General features: G+C 45.0%; 1 protein-coding gene across 11 annotated transcripts in view; it reads right to left on the reverse strand.

The window, feature by feature from the left end:
• Window positions 1–23,031, reverse strand: part of CIT (citron rho-interacting serine/threonine kinase) — a 197,790-nt gene that overhangs the window by 158,941 nt on the left and 15,818 nt on the right. For all 11 annotated transcript variants that reach the window (XM_028829964.2, XM_077955375.1, XM_028829963.2 and 8 more), the window contains exons 4-5: window positions 18,672–18,847; window positions 11,225–11,326 (exon numbers count right to left, since the gene is read on the reverse strand). In XM_028829964.2, coding sequence (XP_028685797.1) covers window positions 11,225–11,326; window positions 18,672–18,847 — 278 coding nt within the window. The remainder of the gene's footprint in view (window positions 1–11,224; window positions 11,327–18,671; window positions 18,848–23,031) is intronic.

Raw genomic sequence — 23,031 nt, forward strand, 5'->3', positions numbered from 1 at the left:
GATCACCAAGGCATAGTAATCAAAGGCTGCGGGCACAGGAGGAGGAAAGAGTCCTAGAGTGAAACAGCCCAAAACAATGTGGCAACCCCGCTGATGGCAGAGAAAGCACAGCAGCTGACAGACGAGCCTAGCTTGGAGCTATAATGGACTTGCTCTTTTAAAGCAAAGACTTTCAGGCCAACAGAGACAGACCCTTCTGATGGCAGCAGCTGCAGATGCTAATTAAAGGGCAAATCTCACATGTGTTCAGTTTGGAAGTAGCGGCTGCTTCTCTGTTGGTGTTTGCATCCATACCCCAGTACTAGGAAGGCAATTTCCATCCATTGTGTTGCATTTGAAACAAAGGACAAATGTGTGTGTGCACGTGTGCACACACACATATGCAATGCACCCACGTGCATGCTTGCATATGTGGGGATGGGGTGAATATTGAACAGTTCTTTAGTACTCTATTCCAATTCACATAGGGCATTAGAGGCATGCTGTGCTAGCCACCTCTTAGAAATGTCTCCTTGAAATGCTTGCACGCTCAGCACAACTGAAAGTGCCATGAAAATGTAATGGTGCCGGCGGCATCATTATCCGCTCTGCCCAGTGTTCCTGATCTTTGGCATGAGGGAGGACAGAAGGGGTCCTCAAAGCAGCGTGGCCTCTGAGCAGAGGGGCCCCGATATTATTATTCTTTAGAATAAAAACTGTTATTTTCTTCTTGGTCAAAGTGATCAAGAGAAAAAGAGAGAAGGCCCTTTATCTTAGAAAACATGAAACCCAGCCTGATTCATCCATCTATGAAAAAAATCCTCATTGAGTACTGGATCATCCAAAGTCTTGCCAAGAAACAGACAGGACATGCAAACCAGGGAACTGAGGACATTCATTAGGGAAGGGGCTATTTAAAAGGTTCGGGTTAGGAGAAGAAAAATAAATTTGGGGTGATGAAGCACCCCAGGGCTAGCAACAGAAGGGGACCAGATACCATGCCTGGGCCTGAAAGAGCAAGTACAGGGATTTTGGATGTGTACACTATTACTGAAGGGACAAAAGGAAGAAGCTATAACCAGAAACTAACTAGAGCTACAGTTATAGGACAATGGTTCTCAGAATGAGGTCCCCACACCAGCAGCAGCATTACTTGGAAACTAGCTAGAAATGCAAAGTCTTGGCCAAGTGTGGTGGTTCATGCCTGGAATGCCGGCATTTTGGGAGGCTGAAGCAGGAGGATCGCTTCAGCCCAGGAATTCAAGACCAGCCTGAGCAACACAGGGAGACCCCCATCTCTACAAAAAATGAAAAAGGTAGCCGGGCATGGTAGTGTATGCCTGTAGTCCCAGTTACTCAGGAGGGTGAGGTAGGAGGACGGCCTGAGCCCAGGAGTTTGAGGCTACAGTGAGCTATGATTGTGCCACTGCATTCCAGCTTAGATGACACAATAAGACTCTGTCTCGAAAATAGAAGAAGAAATGCAAATTTCTGGGCCCCACCCCAGACCTACTGAATCAGAAACTCTGGGGATAAGGCCAAGCAAGCTGGGACGACATAATTAAATTGTGGCTCCTAAAATGGTAAAAGTGTAAATGCACTTTTACATGCCTCAAAACACCAGAATAAAAAAAAATTTTTTTTAATTTTTAAAAAACTATTTGAAAGGCACAGAAAACTCAAAGAACCCCCCAAAGGCAACAATACACTCAGCAATTAAAGTCAATAAGAGGAATTAATATCTCATTTCACCAATAAGAAAATTGAAGCCGAAAAGGCCAGTGACTCTGGAGAGACCAAACAAGGAATGGTAATAAAACAAGAACCAATATTCTAAGTCACAGCCTCATTCTGATGGGCAGCTGGCCTCCAAACCCTGGCTTCAGAAGCAGCAGCATGTGAACAGGCCTGGTGAGTTTTGAGACATGCCTGAAAAATCAGATAATCTTAGCCGAGAGATCAAAACAGCACATGTCTCACTGTCAAAACTATCATAAGCTGCCACATTTCACTAAAGTAAACAATGAAGTTGTGTTCATTAACTCCCTCCAGATTCCCAATGACAGCATAGGCTGCTATTCATGAAAGCCTAGAAACAGCCCACTTTCAAATTGTTCCTACATAGGAAACAAACGCTGCCCATAAAATTGCACAGGTGTGGGTTGAAAGCAAGATAAGAAATATAAAGAACTCATCCCAAGCAGGGCATCCTAGTAGCAGTGGTTTCAGATCCAGAAGTATAATGCCTTGAGTAAGAATATGGAAGGTGAAACCACAGGCCTGGCTTCAAATCTCAGCTGTACCTTGTATCACCTATAAAAGCAGCTGTTTATTTTGCTTTTTTTTTTTTTTTTTTTGAGATGGAGTCTCACTCTGTCGCCCAGGCTGGAGTGCAGTGGCACCATCTTGGCTCACTACAACCTCTGCCTTCCAGGTTCAAGCAATTCTCCTGTCTCAACCTCTGGAGTAGCTCAGATTACAGGTGCCGGCCACCATGCCCGGCTAATTTCTGTATTTTTAGTAGAGACAGGGTTTCACCATGTTGGCCAGGCTGGTCTCGAACTCCTGATCTCAAGTGATCCACTCGCCTCAGCCTCCCAAAGGGCTGAAATTACATGTGTGAGCCACCGTGCCCAGACAAAAGCAGCTGTTTTAGCCTCTGTGACAGACTACTAATTGTGCCCCCCCAATCCATCCTTCCCTTATTCCACAGTAATAAGAATTTTAGCTTGACAGAGGTCACACAGCCGACAATAAATTCCCAGTCTCCTTAGCAGTTAGATGCGCAGTCACATGACTACGTTCTGGCCGAGAAAATGTGAGAGGAAATGATGTGTCCAACTTCCACATCAATCTATGGAGAAAGAATTTGCTTACTCTGAATTTCTGTTCTTTTTTCCTACCAGCCAGCTGGAACAGAGACATGAAATGGCCCAACTTCAGCCGTGTAAAAGAAGACAACATCCTAAGGAATGGGGGAGTCACAACATGGAAGGAACCTGGATCCCTGAATTAACACACACAGCAGAGCTGCTCTGCCAGCCTGGGCTGTACATTAGGGTCTCTTTGATACAGCAGCAAGCGTGTACCTTAGCTGATATATCTCTACATGCAACTAGGGAAAAACATTTGGAGTGAACATAAGGAAGTCACTGTAAGGTTACAGCACAGAAAAGGATTTCGTGGGTCAATTGCAGGCTCAGAGCAAGGGTAACTTGAAGAAAACCACAGCAGGAAAAACATTAGCACAAAGAATTTAGACAAAACGAGGTGGGCGGATCATGAGGTCAAGAGTTTGAGAACAGCCTGATCAACACGGTGAAACCCCGTCTCTACTAAAAATACAAAAATTAGCCGGGCATGGTGGCGCACGCCTGTAATCCCAGCTACTCAGGAGGCTGAGGTAGGAGAATCACTTGAACCCAGGAGGTGGAGGTTGCACTGAGCTGAGATCGTGCCACTGTACTCTAGCCTGGGCGACACAGCGAGACTCCGTCTCAAAAAAAAAAAAAAAAAATACTACAAGTGGTGGGATGCAAAACTACGTGTTCTTTGTGAAGATCAGCTCCTTCATGGAAGGACACTGATAAAGGCATCTGTTATGCAGAATTGAACAGATTTCTTCATGAACCAGATCAACAGAGCACTGTTTCCATGAGCCACCTGCAGAATACAGGATTAGCCTTGTTATATAGAACCAGATATTATGACGGAGTTTGTGACAATTTTCTATAGACCAGAAAACAGTAAACCAAACTCACTGGTATGTCACCACAAATGGGAAATGTTTAACCATCAAAATGCAAAAGAACTCAAGTTCAATTTCTTTGCACTGCATTCCAAATTTTGAAAATCTCACTGAGTCTATCTTGAATTACACACGTTAAAGAAAATAACTCTGCTGAGAATATAATGCAAGTTCTGTAATACAGTAAGTAAATTTGAACATACATCAAATTTCTATGAAATTAATCACACATTCATCCAATAAATATTGTTTAAGCATTGACTTGGTAAAGCTCACCCCTTAAGGATGAAGTCGCCTACTGGGACAGAGCAGCACCCACTCATGAAGGAGAAGTACAGGGTGCAATGAGAGTACAGTCAAAAGGCGCCGTCCCAGAAGTACAGGTTCTAGGAGGGGCTTCTGGAAGAAGTGAAATCTGATCCAACCCAGAAAGAGAAAGAGGAGTTAGCAAGGTGAACAGGGAAAGAGTGAACGGCATGCAAAAAGGTCAGAGGCAAGGTCAAAGAACCAAAGGAAGTTCAGGATGGATGTAAGGTAGAAAGAGAAATAGTAAGTGACGAGGCTGGAGGCAAGGGCAAGAAAGGCCTGGTAAGTCACGTGAAAGAGGGTGGACAGCAGGGAGTCTTGAAGGGTTTCAATAGTGGGATGTCTTGGCTGCAGTATGTGGAAGACCTGGGAGGAGGGCCAGACAGATGGCAGCGAGAATACTTCAGAGGTTATCACAGCAATGCAGGGTAGAGAAGATGGAGGCCTGAAACCCACACAGCAGGGGCAAGAATGGAGAGAAGAGACAGCCAGGAGGGATATACCATAGGAGGCAGAATCCTGTGTTTTTTTTCACTGATTTAAAATGTGTCTTCAAGGCCAGGCGCGGTGGCTCACGCCTGTAATTCCAACACTTTGGGAGGTCGAGGCAGGCAGATCACAAGGTCAGGAGTTCGAGACCAGCCTGGTCAACATGGAGAAACCTCATCTCTACTAAAAAGACAAAAACTAGCCAGGCATGGTGGTGCATGCCTGTAATCCCAACTACTCAGGAGGCTGAGGCAAGAGAATTGCTTGAACCCAGGAGGCAGAGGTTGCAATGAGCCGAGATCACGCCACTGCACTCCAGCCTGGGCAGAGCGAGACTCCGTCTCAAATAATAATAATAATAATAATAATAATAATGTTCAACTGCCAGGGGAGCATGATATGTAAGTTTCCCCAAACTTCAAATGTTTGTTGATGTAAAAGTGGCCAATAGATAGGATGGAATTTCAGGACTGTACAGTACCAATATAAATCTAGGATCCCTTTATCTTGCAACAGAATAGGCTTCCAGATTCAGAATTTTTCAGATTTCAGAAAAGTAAAGGTAAAGTGGTACATACACTTTTTTTTTTTTTTTTTTTTTTTTTGAGACAGAGTCTTGCTCTGTTACCCAGGCTGCAGTGCACTGGCATGATCTTGGCTCACTGCAACCTTCACCTCCTGGGTTCAAGTGATTCTCCTGCCTCAGCCTAAGGAGTAGCTGGGATTACAGGCACCCACCATCACACCTGGCTAATTTTTGTATTCTTAGTAGAGATGGGGTTTCACCATGTTGGCCAGGCTGGTCTTGAACTCCTGAACTCAGGTTATCCACCCGCCTCGGCCTCCCAAAGTGCTGGGATTACAGGCGTGAGCCACCGTGCCCAGCCATACATACACTTTATATTATGTAACACCCTCAGTAGGGTCTGGGACATCACCTCGTAATCAAACACATTCATAATTTTATAGTAAAATGTGAAATCACTCTAAAGGGAATGAATAAAGACTAAAAAGAGCCTTAAGACAGCTTGGATCAAGTTTTGCCAAAAACTGAGTTCAAGTCAGATTTTGTTGATAAACAAGTAATAAAAGAACTTGAGGTTATTCAGAACTCTAGGTATTTCAGAATTACAGATAAGGGATGGCAGAGGTATGATCATATCTTAATTTCCAAGCTAAGTTTGCGCTTTTATGTGAAAACTATACCCTTAGCAAGCATTTTACTCTAAAGCAACAAAGTACTTGAGAAGAAAATGGAGACAAGAAAATATTTATAATTACAAATTCCCATCAGTAATACCCAATTGAGCTACAAAAGAAGGGAGTAAAAATGTCATTGACCCAAGTGGCAATGTGCTGAGGCAACCAGAACTCCGAAAAACAGCTGCATTAAGAACCCTCCCAGGCTGGGCACGGTGGCTCACATCCGTAATCCCAGCACTTTGCGAGGCCGAAGCGGGCGGATGATGAGGTCAGAAGATAGAGACCATCCTGGCTAACACGGTGAAGCTCCATCTCTACTAAAAACACAAAAAATTAAACGAGCGTGGTGGTGCGCGCCTATCTATAATCCCAGCTACTCCAGAGGCTGAGGCAGGAGAATCGCTTGAACCCGGGAGGCGGAGGCTGTGGTGAGCCGAGATCACAACACTGCACTCCAGCCTTGGCGACAGAGCGAGTCTCGGTCTCAAAAAAAAAAAAAAACTTCCATCTTGCAAGATGGCGGATGGAAAAGCTGAGTAGAAGCTAAGGATGCTGATGCCAGTGGTGAGATCAATGGGGAAGCCCCCTACATCTGGGAGCCTGTCCTAGCATAGAAATCTGCAGAGAGTCCCAATCCGAGAGGTACTCCAGGAAGACTATGCCCAAGCAGATGTCCACAGCAGTTAAATCCACAATTAAGAAGACAAAGGTGGCCGGACGCGGTGGCTCATGCCTCCCAAGTGCTCATCCCAGCACTTTGGGGGGCTGAGGCGGGCAGATCACCTGGGGTCAGGAGTCACAAACCAGCCTGGCCAACATGGTGAAACTCTGTCTCTACTAAAAATGCAAAAAGTAGCCAGACATGGTCGTGGGCACCTGAAAATCCCAGCTACTCAGGAGGATGAAGCAGAAGAATTGCTTGAACCTAGAAGGTGGAGGCTACAGTGAGCCAAGATCCCGCCACTGCACTCCATCCTGGGCAACAGAGCAAGACTCTGTCTCAAAAAAAAAAAAAAGTCCAGGCACAGTGGCTCACGCCTGCAATCCCAGCACTTTGGGAGGTGGAGGCGGGTGGATCACGAGGTCAGGAATTCAAGACCAGCCTGGCCAACGTGGTAAACCCCACCTCTACTAAAAAATATAAAAATGAGCCAGGCGTGGTGGCACACGCCTGTAATCCCAGCTACTCGGGAGGCTGAAACGGGATAACCTGGGAGGCGGAGGTTGCAGTGAGCCGAGATCATGCCATTGCACTCCAGCCTGGGTGACAGGATGAGACTCCATCTCAAACACACACACACACACACACACACGTAAGAAAAAGGAAAGTTCTTTCTACTATGACAAAGCTAGGTGGTGGTAATAAGAATGGTGACATCGAAGTGAGAAATTATCAAAATGCCTAAACAGTACTCTCCTGAAGATGTGATTTGAGAACTGTTCAGACATGAAACAAAGCACTACCATCAACATGTAAGAAAACTACATTTGGGCATCCCTGCTGGGGCTCCTCTGATCAACCTCACTGGCCACAGGGGAGGCAAGCAGTGGTTTCCCTGAAGCTACTGAGCAGTAGCCTGCCACACAGACCACTAATCCTCAACTGAGTTCCTTTACACAGAACACGGAAAATTTGTCAACGCCTCTACCAAAATGGACCTTGATGGTATGAAAATCCCAAAGCATTTCAATAATGCTTACTTATAAGAAGAATAAGCTGCCTGAGACTAGACACCAAGAAGAGGAGCTCTTCAACTCAGAGAAGAGAAATATGAGTTTATTGAACACTGCAAAGTAGACCAGAAAACTGTGGACTCTCAACTTTGGTTCAAAAAGCAAAGCCCTTCCTAATTCCAGGACCTCTTAGATTCTGTGTGGCATTGAAAATGAAGTTTATCTTCACAAGTTAGTGTTCTAAACCTCTTGCAGAGCTCTAATTAAAATATCTAAAACAGGCTGGGCGTCGTGGCTCACGCCTGTGATCCCAACAATTTGGGAAGCCAAGGCAGGAGGATGGCCTGGGGCCAGGAGTTCAAAACCAGCCTAGGCAACCTAGTGAGACCCCAGTCTCTGAAAAATTTAAAAATTAGCTAGGCATGGTGGTTTGTACCTGTTGTCCTAGCTAATCAGGTGGCAAAAGCAGGAGAATCACTTGAGCCCTGGAATTTGAGGTTACAGTGAGCTATGATCATGCCACTGCAACAGAGACCTCATCGCTTAAAAAAAAATACGTATCTAAAACAACAATAACAAACAAACATGAACCAAAACAAACAAAAGCCCTATTGTTTCAAGGGAACTTCTTTTCTTTTTTTTCTTTTTTTTCTTTTTTTTTTGATAGGGCGTCTCACTCTGTCGCCCAGGCTAGAGTGCAGTGGCATAATCTCGGCTTACTGCAAGCTCCGCCTTCTGGGTTCACACCATTGTCCTGCTTCGACCTCCCAAGTAGCTGGGACTATAGGCACCCGCCACCGCGTCCGGCTAATTTTTTATATTTTTAGTAGAGACAGGGTTTCACCATGTTAGCCAGGATGGTCTTGATCTTCTGATCTCATGATCCACCCACCTCGGCCTCCCAAAGTGCTGGGATTACAGGCGTGAGCCATCACGCCTGGCCCAAACTTCTTTTCTTAATAAAGAAGCCTGAGGCTAGGCACAATGGCTCGCGCCTGTAATCCCAGCACTTTGGGAGGCCAAGATGGGTGGATCAACTGAGGTCAGGAGTTCAAGACCAGCCTAACCCACATGGCGAAACCCCGTCTCTACTAAAAATACAAAAATTAGCTGGGCGTGGTGGCGTGCGCCTGTAGTCTCAGCTACACAGGAGGCTAAGACAGGAGGATCACTTGAACCCGGGAAGTGGAAGTTGTAGTGAGCCGAGAATGCACAACTGCACTCAAGCCTGGGTGACAGAGAAAGATTCCGTCTCAGAAAAAGAAAAGAAAAAAAGAAAAGGCGCAGTGGCTCACACCTGTAATCCCAGCACTTTGGGAGGCTGAGGCGGGCGGATCACCTGAGGTCAGGAGTTTGAGACCAGCCCCACCAACATAGCGAAACCCTGTCTCTACTAAAAATACAAAAATTAGCAGGGTATGGTGGCATGCACCTGTAATCCCAACTACTTGGGAGGCTGAGGCAAGAGAATCACTTGAACCCAGGAGGTGGAGGTTGCAGTGAGCTGAGACTGAGCCATTGCACTCCAGTCTGGGTGACACAAGCCTGGGTGACAGAGCGAGACTTTGTCTCAAAAAAAAAAAAAAAAAAGTCCGTTAATACATTCAAACATGAGAAGCTCCCTAAGATGCAGAGAGCACAAGGTAAATATTGCATCTGCAACAAATGTCCTGGAACACCAGCAACCCTAGAAACACACTAAAGTCATCTGTGAAGATGAGGGTTCCATGTCCCAAGTCTCAAAGAAGGAAAGCTTCTAAGGCAATATTTAAGAAAGGGTGTTTCAGGCCATACACCTAAGAGCCATGGCATTGGTTCTGAAGGCACATGTGGTCAGTCAAAGCCAGTCTTCCAATAGATTCGTATGTGAATGTCCTCACTCAGAGGACAAGGAAAACTTCTCTCCAGGCACTGGGTTCTCAACTAATATGAAACCAAGACAAATAAACTTATTTATTTTAGGTCAGAAATAAAAGCAGCAAATTCCTCAAAAACTGGCCAGTAGAAGTTTAAGATACGTGGGAGTTCATCTCTCTCGTACCTTTTCTCTCACGTGAGCCTGTTTATCTCCATTCAGGGTAACATGACAGTCTTCTTTTGAGGGCTGAATCAGGAACAAAAATTGTTTCTAGGATACACTCTTTAAATTTAGGAATTTAATCCCTCAAGAACCTAAACAAGGCCCCAAAATGAATTTTAGCATTTTATTACTTATGCTATATACACATCAGGGAAAATTATGCCACTGCTCAAAGAATAAAGTAGACCTGCGTGACTGACAAGGAAGAAAGGATGTCTGGGATACACTGGTGAAAGGCAACAGCAAGCTGGAGAGCCAAGCATAGAGTGACATACCATTTTTATAAAGCAACTATACACATGAGGATATAAAAGTATCCCCCACCGGGGCTGGGCACGGTGGCTCACACCTGTAATCCCAGCACTTTGGAAGGCCAAGGCAGGAAGATCGCTTGAGCTCAAGAGATCAAAACCAGCCTGGGCAACATGGCAAAACTCCATCTCTACTAAAAATACAAAAATTGGCCGGGCGCGGTGGCTCAAGCCTGTAATCCCAGCACTTTGGGAGGTCGAGACGGGCGGATCACGAGGTCAGGAGATCGAGACCATCCTGGCTAACACGGTGAAACCCCGTCTCTACTAAAAAATACAAAAAACTAGCTGGGTGAGGTGGCGGGCGCCTGTGGTCCCAGCTACTCGGGAGGCTGAGGCAGGAGAATGGCGTAAACCCAGGAGGCAGAGCTTGCAGTGAGCTGAGATCCGGCCACTGCACTCCAGCCTGGGCGACAGAGCGAGACTCCGTCTCAAAAAAAAAAAAAAAAAAAAAAAAAAAATTAGCCAGGTGCAGTGGTGTACACCCAGGAGGCTGAGGTGGGAGGATTGTTGGAGCCCAGGAAGTTAAGGCTGCAGTGAGCCATGTTCATGCCACTGAACTCCAGCCTGGGTGGCAAAGTGAGACCTGGTCTCAAAAAAAGAAGAAAAGAAAAATATCCCCACCATGCTCCCACAGAGCATAGTTAAGGGTCAGAAAGGAAGAGCTTATGTAACCATTTAACATTTCTTCCCCTAGGGAAGAGGATTAGAAAATAAAACAGAGGGACTGGGCAGAGTGGCTCACGCCTATAACCCCAACACTTTGGGAGGCTGAGACAGGTGGATCATTTGAGGTCAGGAGTTTGCGGCCAGCCCGGTCAATGTGATAAAATCCCATCTCTACTAAAAATACAAAAATTAGTTGGGCGTGGTGACACACACCTGTAATCCCAGCTACTTGGGAGGCTGAGGCAGAAGAATCACTTGAACCTGGGAGGCGGAGATTGCAGTGAGCCGAGATTGCACCACTGAACTCCAGCCTGAGTGACAGAGCGAGACTCTGTGTCAATAAAAAAAGAAGAGAAAAGAAAATGGGGGGCTTTCCCTTCAACTTCATGCATTTCTACAGTGTTTGCATTTTCTTATCACAACCATGAATTATTACCTTTTTTTTTATCCTAAGCAAGCTAACACAGGAAGTTTTTAAAAATTAAAGCAACATTCTCTTATACGTAATAACAGACTATTCCCCCAATAAATGATTTCCTATTATTGCCTTAAAGCCACAGCTACAATATGCAACAATCAATGAGGCTGTTTCTAAATGGGTTAGCTCTTGATCTTTATAAAGAGGAAACCAGGGAGACACCTGTAAGGCAAGAAAGCCTTTGAATGAATGAGACCACATGGGCAAGAACCACATTCAGTTTTACCACAGGCATCTGAGTGTCAGAGTGTTAGGCTAATTCCAGAGAGACAGATGTAAAGACTCACCAGATAAAGGTGATTTTTGTCCTGAAAGGCATACTGTAATTGGGGGATCCACGGGCTTGTGCTTCGAGATAGTATGTTACGCTCTTCCTCAAAAAATGAAACCTAGGAAAAAAAGAAACTGCTTAGAAAATTATAAAGAATTAAGTGTGAGAGGGGGAAAAAAGTATTTTCCTCTGTCTTTATGCCTAAACAGATATTTCTAGCTTAAAAAAAAAAAAAGAAAAGAAAGAAGAAGGAAGGAAGGAAGGAGGAAACAAGGGAGGAAGGAAGGGAGGGAGGGAGGGAAGGAGGCAAGGAAGGGGCTGTCACTTAGCCCAGAATTGCATAAATCTCAATCATTCACCTACTTTGGTCACAATTTTTGCCAGCTCCATATATTACCTGCTCAATTCTTTAACATATTTCTTTAAACTCCCTTTCTTTAAATGTAAATATTTTTCTCTTCCTTTTCTGTTCCTGAACAATTCAGTCCTAAAGCCACTCGCTGGTATGGAACAAGGTAAGCATCCATACTGGTTATGGGGAGAGTCACGGTGGCCCAGGACAGGGTGCCAGTCCCAAGCAACGTGAGGAGGGCGGCACCCACGTGTGGGCACAGCCCAATACCACAGGCCCACACAGGGTGAAGAAGACATCCACGTGAAAGGGCAACTTATCTGGACAGAGCAGATTATCTGGACCCACCAAGGGGAGGTGGGATACCAACAAAGACAGTAGATTGGATGCACACAGATGCATAAAATAGGTAAACATATTAAGGGTATAATGTCAGAGAAGAGAATTACAAACATGGAAAGGGTGAAAACTAAAATGAACCCTGTGAAGTTGGATTGGAACTGGGGGTACTGGTGTGAACTCATGGTTTTCCCTTTTTATTTTTGTAGAGACAGAGTCTCTATGTTTCCCAAGCTGGTCTTGAACTCCTGGCTTCAAGTGATCCTCTTGCCTCAGCCTCCCAAAATGCTGAGATTAAAGGCATGAGTCACTGTGCCCAGCCACAGTTTTCAATATATAGACATAGATACACAAATATAGATGTAAATGTGTGTGCGTGTGTGCACACGTGCACGTGTAGGTGGATATATACTGTATATACATATGTATATTCCTTAGTGCTGTCCACTGAAAGGGGTCTGGGAGTAGTGACACCCCAGTAGCAATGAAAATACCCAATGTCCAGATCTCGGCCTCTAAACACCATTGTCCACTGAAAGGAACAGGGCTCCTCTGAGAAATGACTGATGCCAGAGCCAGGGCAGAGAAAGTAAAATTACCAAAAGAACCTGAACATCTTGCTATACCAGAAAGCAGGAAAGTATTCAATGAATCTTGGGGACAAGTGAAAAGGACACAAAAGCTAACCTAAAAAGGTTCTCAGTGGCCAAATTGGGAACAATTTAAGTATAAAACTCGTGACAGAAATGGATTATAACTCACTGACTGAAATAGGAAAATGCAAGTCCACATAGATACAAAATATTTCCATCATTTGAAAGTAACTCTCCAAAAAACACTTTTTTAATTACAAAGGAGGCTGGGTGCAGTGGCTCATGCCTATCATCCCAGCGCTTTGGGAGGCCAAGGCAGGAGGACTGCTTGAGGCCAGGAGTTAGAGACCAGCATGGACAACATAGTGAGACCCCATCTCTACAATACAAAGATTAGCTGGGTGTGGTGATGTGTGCTTATAGTCTCAGTTACTCAGGAGGCTGTGGCAGGTGGATTACTTGAGCCCAGGAGTTCAACGCTACAGTGAGCCAAGATCGCACCACTGCACTCCAGCTTGGGCAACCAAGCAAGACCCTGTCTCTAAGAAAAATAAAATAAATAAAATTACGAAGGAGGAAGGAGTAACTCCACAAGCAGAAAAGCATAACTGGCATCACGTTAATCAAGTGATCAAAGTGAGCATCAACATGAATATGATAAATTGAAACTGAGAGTCGCCTGCTTGGATGCAATAAGAACAGAGCATCTTGTCGGGAGGCTGAGGCAGGAGAATGGCGTAAACCCGGGAGGCAGAGCTTGCAGTGAGCTGAGATCCGGCCACTGCCCTCCAGCCTGGGCGACAGAGCAAGACACCATCTCAAAAAAAAAAAAAAAAAAAAGAACAGAGCATCTTGTCTGTGATATTCCAGCCAAAGATAAAGACCCTGAATCTAAATATAAGCAACATCAGACAAATTCAAATTTTACAAAATAACTGGCCTATAATCATCAGAATTGTCAAGGTCGTGAGAGTCCAGGAAAAATCAAAGAACTGCTCCAGATTGAAGGAGACTAAAGAGACAGGACAATTAAGTGTCACGTGTGATCCTCAACTCGATTGTTTTATTCTAAAAGACATTATGGGTGCTGGGCATGGTGGCTCATGCCTGAAATCTCAGCACTTTGGGAGGCCGAGGCGGGCAGATCACTTGAGGTCAGGAGTTTGAGGCCAGCCTAGCCAACATGGTGAAACTCCGTCTCTACTAAAAAATACAAAAACTAGCTGGGTGTGGTGGCATGCCACTTGTGGGGCTGAGGCAGGAGAATCACTTGAACCCGGGAGGCGGAGGTTGCGGTGAGCTGAAATCTCACCACTGCACTCTAGCCTGGGTGACTAAGCGAGACTGTGTCTTAAAAAAAAAAAAAAAAAAAAACTGTGTAAATCAACTGCTTAAAATAAATAAATTATATATATGCATATATATGTAAATATATTCTATGCATGTGTACATATATATTTCTGTGTATATATATTCTGTATGCAATATATATTCTATGTGTATATACATTGTGTGTGTGTATATATATTCTACGTATATATTCATTGTGTATCTATCAAATGGTTTAAGAAAAAAAGTTGTTTATACTGTATGTGATGGTTAGTCTTGTGTCAATTTATAATCCTAGATGATTACATATCTATCTCCTACTGGTTCCATTTCCCTTAAGAACCCTGACTATACTGTACTTGCAACTTTTCTATAAATTTGTGATTGTTGGCCAGGCGCGGTGGCTCACGCCTGTAATCCCAACACTTTGGGAGGCCAAGGCAGGCAGATCACTTGAGGTCAGGAGTTCAAGACTAGCCTAGCCAACGTGGTGAAACACCGTCTCTACTAAAAATACAAAAATTAGCCGGGCATGGTGGAGAGAACCTGTAATCCCACCTATTCAGAAGGCTGAGACAGGAGAATCATTTGAACCCAGGAGGCAGAGGTTGCAGTGAGCAGACACTGTGCCCCTGCACTCCAGCCTAGGTGACAAAGCAAGACTCTGTCTCCAAAAAAAAAACAAAAAAAATGGTTACTGTTTCAATTTTTTTTTATTTAATTTTAAATTTAAAAAATTGTTTAGGTTATTGTTAGAACAAGTTACAGGGGATTTGTTTATTTGTTTGTTTGTTTGTTTTGTTTTGTTTTAGAGACAGGGTCTTGCCGTGTCACCTAAGCTGGTCTCAAACTCCTGGGCCCAAACCATCCTCCCGCCTTGGCCTCCCAAAGTGCTGGGATTACAGGTGTGAGCAAAGTTACAGGTTTTGATATGTTAATTAATATTAAACTATTAAATATTTTTACATAGGTTGTCCATGTACTACCTAAAATCATGAGATTTCACACTACCAGAGATAAATCTAACGCATTTGGGAAACAGCAACCTAACCCCAGTAATTTACTACACCTGATGCTGATCCTTCTTTTGTCTGGCACATAAAAGGTGTCCAAGGAAGGCTGAACTGAACAGTCTACACCTTTGCTTGCTCACCACTGACTCTGTCTGACCCCTGAAGCTTCCATTAAAATAAGCAGTCTCCAAACAAAAAAAAAATTAAAAATAAATAAAATAAGCAGTCTCAGCCAGGAGGCGTGGCTCATGCCTGTAATCCCAACACTTTGGGAGGGGGAGATGGAAGGATCACTTGAGGCCAGGAGTTCAAGACCAGCCTGGGCAACATACGGAGATCCCACCTCTACACAATTTTTCTTTTTTTTTTTTTTGAGATGGAGCGTTTGCTCTTGTTGCCCAGGCTGGAGTGCATGGCATGATCTAAGCTCACTGCAACCTCTGCCTCCCAGGTTCAAGCGATTCTCCTGCCTCAGCTCCCGAGTAGCTGGGATTACAGGCATGTGCCACCACACCCAGCTAATTTTTTGTATTTTTAGTAGAGATGGGGTTTCTCCATGTTGGTCAGGCTGGTCCCGAACTCCCAACCTCAAGTAATCTGCCTGCTTTGGCCTCCCAAAGTGCTGGGATTACAGGCGTGAGCCACCGCGCCTGGCTCACAAAATTTTTTTTTAAAGTTAGTTGGGGGCTGGGCACAGTGGCTCACACCTGTAATCCCAGTACTTTGAGAGGCTGAAGTGGCCAGATCACTTGAGGTCAGGAGTTCGAGACCAGCCTGGCCAACACGGCAAAACTCTGTCTCTACTAAAAAATACAAAAAACATTAGCCAGACATGGTGGTGCCCGCCTGTAGTCCCAGCTACTAGGGAGGCTGAAGCACAAGAATCACTTGAACCCAGGAGGCAGAGGGTGCGGTGAGTGAGATCGAGCCATTGAACTCCAGTGGACTCTGTCTCAAAAAAATAAAAATAAAAAGAGTTTTTAAAATAATAAAGTGGGCCGGGCGCAGTGGCTCACACCTGTAATCCCAGCACTTTGGGAGGCCGAGGCAGGCAGACCACAAGGTCAGAAGTTCGAGACCAGCTGCCTGACCAACATGGTGAAACTCCCCCCTCTACTAAAAATACAAAAATTAGCCAGGTGTGGTGGCAGGCACCTGTAATCCCAGCTACTCAGGAGGCTGAGCCAGGAGAATCACTTGAACCTGGAAGGCGGAGGTTGCAGTGAGCCGAGTTTGCACCACTGCACTCTAGCCTGGGCAACAGAGTGAGACTCATTCTCTAAATAAATAAATAAATAAATAAATAAATAATAAAGTGAACTGGGTGTGGCAGCACATGCCTATGGTCCCAGCTACTTGAGAGGCTGAGGCGGGAGGGTCCCTTAAGCCCAGGAGTTTGAAGATACAGTGAGCTATGACCACACCACTGCATTCCGGCACAGATGACAGTGAGACCCTGTCTCTAAAATAATAGAAACAGTCGGCCAGGCGTGGTGGCTCACGCCTGTAATCCCAACACTTTCGGAGGCCAAGGCGGGGGAATCACGAGGTCAGGAGATGGAGACCATCCTGGCTAACATGGTGAAACCCCGTCTCTACTAAAAATACAAAAAAATTAGCTGGGTGTGGTGGTGGGCACCTGTAGTCCCAGCTACTTGGGAGGCTGAGGCAGGAGAATGGTGTGAACCCGGGAGGCGGAGCTTGCAGTGAGCCGAGATCGTGCCACCACACTCCAGCCTGGGCGACAGAGCAAGACTCCGTCTCTAAATAAATAAATAAATAGTCTCTGAGGACCCCTTCCAGCTGTCAGAGAACCTGGGCAGGTGTGCGGGCCTCTCCCAGGAGAGGCCTCGGACTTGTCTGCAGAACAGCATCCCTCCCTCCTCTCGGGCGCTTCTTTTCCTTTGCTCCTTGTGCTAGCTTCTCTCCTCTCATGCCCTTAAATTCCAAATGGCTCAGTTAAGGACCCTACTTTTCTTTTCTATGCATCCTCTTAAGGAATGAATAGGCGGCTTTAGTTAGCGCCTGTATGTGTATAATTTTATAAGCCCCCAGCCCACACTTCCACACGGTCATTTCAGGCCATTCGCCTGGAGGAAGGCATACCTATTTGAATGTCTCTATTGTTTGCCTGCCGTGTGGTCTATTGGATTATTTTCTTTTTACATGCACTATTTCCCATCAAAAACATAAGTATCACAAGGTCAGGGCTACATGTAATGCCTCTTCCCCAGGACCTAGAAACATACCAGACACAGCAGATGCTCAGGTAGTGTGAACTGATGAGACACAGTTCTTTCTCAGGAGCTGGGAGGCTGAGTGAGCATCTTCCACTCCTCTCTTCCAAATTATCTGCCATGTCGTCACTTTTCCTTTCTATTATGTTGCTCACATTTTATTGCTAAACACAGAAGCCACTCTCAGATCCTGACAAGCAGCTTCCTGCCCTCCACCGCTTCTCTGATTGGAGGGCACACAAAGTCACTGAAGTCCACAGGGCCAGACTCTGATCCCAACCTCCTCCTTCCAGAGGTCTAAATAATCCCCAACAGCCTCACAAAGTAAACTGCAATTCAAAAACTGGTTCTTGGGGGAATGGGGAGGTATTGTATAATGGATAGAGAGTTTCTGTTTGGGATAGAAAAGTTCTAGAAATGGATAGTGGTCATGGTTGTACAACATCATGAATGCATTGAATACCACTCAGTTGCACATTTAAAAATGATTAAAATGGTACACTTTATGTTATATATATTTTACCACAATTTTTTAAAAAAAGGTTTTTGAGTTTCCCACCCATTTCCCCCTCCCCACCCAAATGTCCTCATTTCGCCATTTCCCAGTCTGTTCTGAACCACTGAACACACACACACACCCACACACACACTTGCATAGCATTCTAGTACTCCAGAATGTCACACTTCTACCCAACATGTTCTCATCACTTCTCTGTGCCCAGAACCTACATTTCCCCCCATCAGTGAGAAATGTCCCTAACTGTCCCTTGCTCACCCACAACATCTCCCCTCACATCATCATTAATTAATTTGCTAATTGCTCTCCCGCTTCTGTGATACTTTAGCTGGTAAGCACCTGCTTTATACATTTGCATTTTTCCTCCACTTTCCAAGGTTGTTTTTAAACCCTGAAAATAACAGCCATGGGACTTCTATTCCTTTTGCGAGCTTCCTGCAGAGCTGGGTACATTATCAGACATATCATGTGCACTAAAATGTCTGTAAGTAATAAATTACTCTCTGAATTCCAAGGCTGATGGCCATCTCTCTAAAACACAGCAAAAGAATCAATGTCGAGAGACAGTAGCCTTGTTTAAAAGAAAGAAAAATACCACAACAAAAAAGATAACGTTCTACCTGCTCTCAAACAAGCAACTCCCTAGCCACATAACAAAGAATTTTATTTGATTTCTTCAAAGGCCTGTTTTAAAACCAAATCCATATGCCCACAACACAAATATCTAAAGCGTGTACAAAAGCAATGCGATTCACCCCACCATATGTATATCCTGAGTCCCCAGCTAGCGGTCATAAAAGATCATCTTAAATTCATTAGTTAAAAGGCCAACTTGGTACTGAAATAAATCACAACTATAGAAACATGATACATCAAGAGGAATTTGTGAGCCTTCAAAATTAGCCAACATCAGTTCAAGAAGATGAGCTAAGAACACAAGAGCCCTTTTTGACCCAACCATCATTAAATATAGTCACAGAGGAAAACGTGCTCGATCCTAGACGCCAGTGCAGCAGATTCTCGTCTTTGCAATGAACACTCCGGTACAGAAAGTGGACAAGCATGATGTTAAAATCCTCCTACCTGCTCCTGGGCCAATAAAGCCTTCTTCTTCATCACTTTCATAGCATGGATGTCCCCGGTTGCCTTCTCTCTCACCACCTGCACTTCAGCAAAGTGACCACAACCTACAAGACTTCTGACTTCAAAGTCCTTTGTCGAAGGCTGGAGCTCCTGTAACTCAGCTATGGTGTCGGAATCTGCAAAAGATGCAAGAGTTATCCCCAGGTAAATAAAGCATGCAAATATATGCATCTTTATGAAAGAAAAAAAAAAAGAAAATAGCGTTCAGATAGCTTCCCTCACTGTCAAAGACATTCACTTTCTCATCCATCATGAATAATTATAAAATCAGTACAAAAGTGTTTTTATATGTTAAGTTAAAATTAAGGACTCCAGAAATTCCAAAGTACAGTTTCCATGGCAGCTACAATTTGAATCCCATAGACTCAGAAAATAGGGAGAGAGGATACAAATTATGTTTTCCTTCTTCCTCTCTGAAGGCTGCAGGGCAGTGTTTGGTCAAGCATGCTTATCAGCATTTAGACTGGTTTACAGTGTGACATAGTCAACAAGAGTCTAATTTAGACCAACTTGGGACCTGGCTTCCAGGTCATTCCATTCAAACTACATGTACTTAGTTTTATCCCACTAGCCCAAGGTTCATCTTCCTTGGATTGTATCAGTAATGCCTTCGTAGATTTAATATGTGGCAGTGCTTAAAGGGGCAGAGGGGGCTGGGCATGGTGGCTGACACCTGTAATCCCAACACTTTGGGAGGCCTAGGCAGGTGGATCACTGGAGGTCAGGAGTTCAAGACCAGCCTGGCCAACATGGTGAAACCCCATCTCTACTAAAAATACAAAAATTAGCCAGGTGTGGTGATGCATGCCCGTAATTCCAGCTACTCGGGGCTGAGGCACAAGAAACACTTGAACCTGGGAGGCAGAGGATGCAATGAGCTGAGATCGTGTCACTGCACTCCAATCTGGGTGACAGAGTGAAACTCTGTCTCTAAAAAAACAAAGCATGGAGGCCGGTCGTGGGGGTTCACACCTGTAATCCCAGCACTTTGGGAGGTTGAGGTGGGCGGATCACGAGGTCAGGAGATCAAGACCATCCTGGCTAACATGGTGAAACCCCCTCGCTACTAAAAAAAATAAGCCAGGTGTGGTGGCGGGCACCTGTAGTCCCAGCTACTCGGGAGGCTGAGGCAGGAGGATGGTGTGAACCCAGGAGGCGGAGCTTGCAGTGAGCCGAGATTTTGCCACTGCATCACAGCCTGGGCGACAGAGCAAGACTCCATCTCCAAAAATAAATAAATAAATAAAAATTAAAAAAAAAAAAAAAAAGCGTGGTAGGCAGAAGGGCTTAGCACTCAGAGAACCAAATGGGGCCCTGACATCTGCTCTGCAGGGCTGACATGCCTCATGTCCAAATGGATTTGCAACTATCTTTTTCTTACCATACAGTCTCATTCTTTTTCCAAGTCTAATCTTTCAGTCAGAGATCCTCAACGTATGAAGTATGGACTAAATGGACAGCAGATTTGGAATCTAACATGTTTATTAACACTCTAGATACACTGATCTGATACATCGCTAGATGTGCGATGACCCTAATGACCTGCAGGAATGAAGGGGAGCAGCAGTGGCTGACCCAAAAATTTAATCCTGCACATTACAAGGGAACAGCATCATATACAGGCATTACACAACATGGGCAGGCAAGCAATTCTTATAATCAAAATTACCCTGGAGAATCCGGCAGAATGATGCCACACTAAAGACCAAGGGACTGTCTTAAAATCCCAAACACACACTGGAATCTTCTGGGAACTGGAAGGGATGGCCATTTCAATGGCTGGGCAGCAGATAAGGTTAGCAGTTACATTCTAGAGTCATACTCAGCCCTGCAAGTGGCTCACCCAATGAGACGGACTTGGTCCATCAAAGGGAAAAGACATTTCATACCACAGTCAGTGACTGGCATTTTAATGAGTTGGCCAATGTCATTTTTTTCATTTTCTTTCTTTTTTTTTTTTTTTAAGAGACACAATTGGCCAGGCATAGTAGCTCACACCTGTAATCTCAACACTTTGGGAGGCCGAGGTGGGTGGATCACCTGAGGTCAGGAGTTCAACATGGTGAAACTCCCATCTCTACTAACAATACAAAAATTAGCTGTGCATGAGTGGCTGCTTGTAATCCCAGCTGCTCAGGAGGCTGAGGCAGGAGAATCACTTTAACCTGGGAGGTGCAGGTTGCAGTGAGCAGAGATCGCACCATTGCACTTCAGCTTGGGTGACAGAGTGAGATTCCATCTCAAAAAAAAAAAAAAAAAAAAAGAACATGATCTTGCTCTGTTGTCCAGCCTGGAATGCAGTGGTGAAATCATAGAATCATAGCTCACTGCAGCCTCGAACTCCTGGACTCAAGGGATCTTCAGCCACCTCATTCTCCTGAGTAGCTGGGACTATAGTGCACACTACCATATGTACAGGTAGGGTCTCATTATGCTGCCCAGGCTGGTCTCAAACTCCTGGACTAAAGCAATCCTCCCAACTTGGCTTCCCAAAGCACTAGGATTACAGGCATGAACTATCACACTCAGCCTGCAACTGTAACTGGTCTTGCCCACCCTCTTCCTTTGTTGCATGGGTGGAGTTGAAATCTCTTGGGTCAAAGGCATATATAATGAGTGCCACAGTATTAGAGTCTTCTAAGCCACAGACCCCACCCCTCACTTCAGCAGTCATCCTGAATACACCTTCCCTTGGTCCCTTGGGGAACCAGGCAAGAGTGCTGGGTGGATCCACACGAAGTCGTGACCACTGTAAAAAACAAATCTAGGGCATCTACATGGGGAACGCCATGAAGAAGCAAAATTAAAAGCTATACAGTATTTTCCTTTTGCCCTGGCAATGCTGTAACAAGCCCGTCTTCCTTCCCTGTCTCTTTCCAAGTTTCTTTCAGATCAAGTATTTGAGTTTTGAATTATAATTCCCCAAAAACTTGCTGGATTGAACTGGATTTTCTTATTGCTCATACACAAAGTCAATCTCTCCTAATTCTTCATTATGGCTTGGATTGTTTACAAAGTTGCTTACAGCGGTGTCCAACTTAATAACTGGGTCTGTCACTGGCGACCACCAGGTATCTCAACTGCACAAGGAGACAGACCACGTTGCTTTGCAGGCAAAACCACGACAACACTATCTTGGAATTCTGAGAAGCCATTTCAAATCTCCATTTCTTTATCTAAAGACTTTTGGATTATTAAGGCAAACAGATGAGAGGCTACATTCAAGCCTATGATTATTAAAAAAAAAAAAAAAAAAGACCAGTACAATGGCTCAGGCCTGTAATCCCAGCACTTTGGGAAGCCCAGGTGGGTGGATCACCTGAGGTCAGGAGTTCGAGATCAGCCTGGCCAACATGGTGAAACCCCATCTCTACCAAATACAAAAAATTGGCTGGGTGTGGTGGCACATGCCTATAATCCCAGCTAGTCGGGAGGCTGAGGCATAAGAATCACTTGAACCAGGGAGACAGAGGTTGTGATGAGCTGAGATCGAGCCACTGCACTCCAGCCTGGGGGATAGAGTGAGATTTTGTCTCCAAAAAAAAAAAAAAAAAGAACTTCACAACTTCTCTCTATACCAGCTACTTCTGTGACCCTAAAACCGTCACATCACTCTTCACCCCTGTGCACTTTTAGCTGCAGTATCTAAGGGCCCAGTGGGCATTGAATATTGAGGTACTGAGGTAGAGATAAGGACCGCACTGTGAAAATGCAGTCATAGAGCCAGGCGCCATGGCTCACGCCTGTAATCCCAGCACTTTGGGAGGCTGAGGCAGGTGGATCACCTGAGGTCAGAAGTTCAAGACCATCTTGGCTAACATGGTGAAACCCCATCTCTATGGAAAATACAAAAAATTAGCCAGGTGTGGTGGTGCATGCCTGTAATCCCAGCTACTTAGGAGGCTGAGGCAGGAGAATCACTTGAACCTGGGAGGCAGAGGCTGCAGTGAGCTGAGATCACGCCATTGCACTCCAGCCTAGGCAACAAGAGCGAAACTCCAACTCCGTCTCAAAAAAAAAAAAAAGAAAAGAAAAGAAAATGCAATCAGAGAATAACTCTGTCAGATATCATCTGGAAAGCAAAAGCCAACATAGGCCGGGCGCGGTGGCTCAAGCCTGTAATCCCAGCACTTTGGGAGGCCGAGATGGGCGGATCACGAGGTCAGGAGATCGAGAGACGATCCCGGCTAACACGGTGAAACCCCATCTCTACTAAAAAATACAAAAAAATAGCTGGGCGAGGTGGCGGGCGCCTGTAGTCCCAGCTACTCGGGAGGCTGAGGCCGGAGAATGGCGTAAA

This window comes from Macaca mulatta, chromosome 11, assembly GCF_049350105.2.
Source record: "Macaca mulatta isolate MMU2019108-1 chromosome 11, T2T-MMU8v2.0, whole genome shotgun sequence".
Lineage (NCBI taxonomy): Eukaryota > Metazoa > Chordata > Mammalia > Primates > Cercopithecidae > Macaca > Macaca mulatta.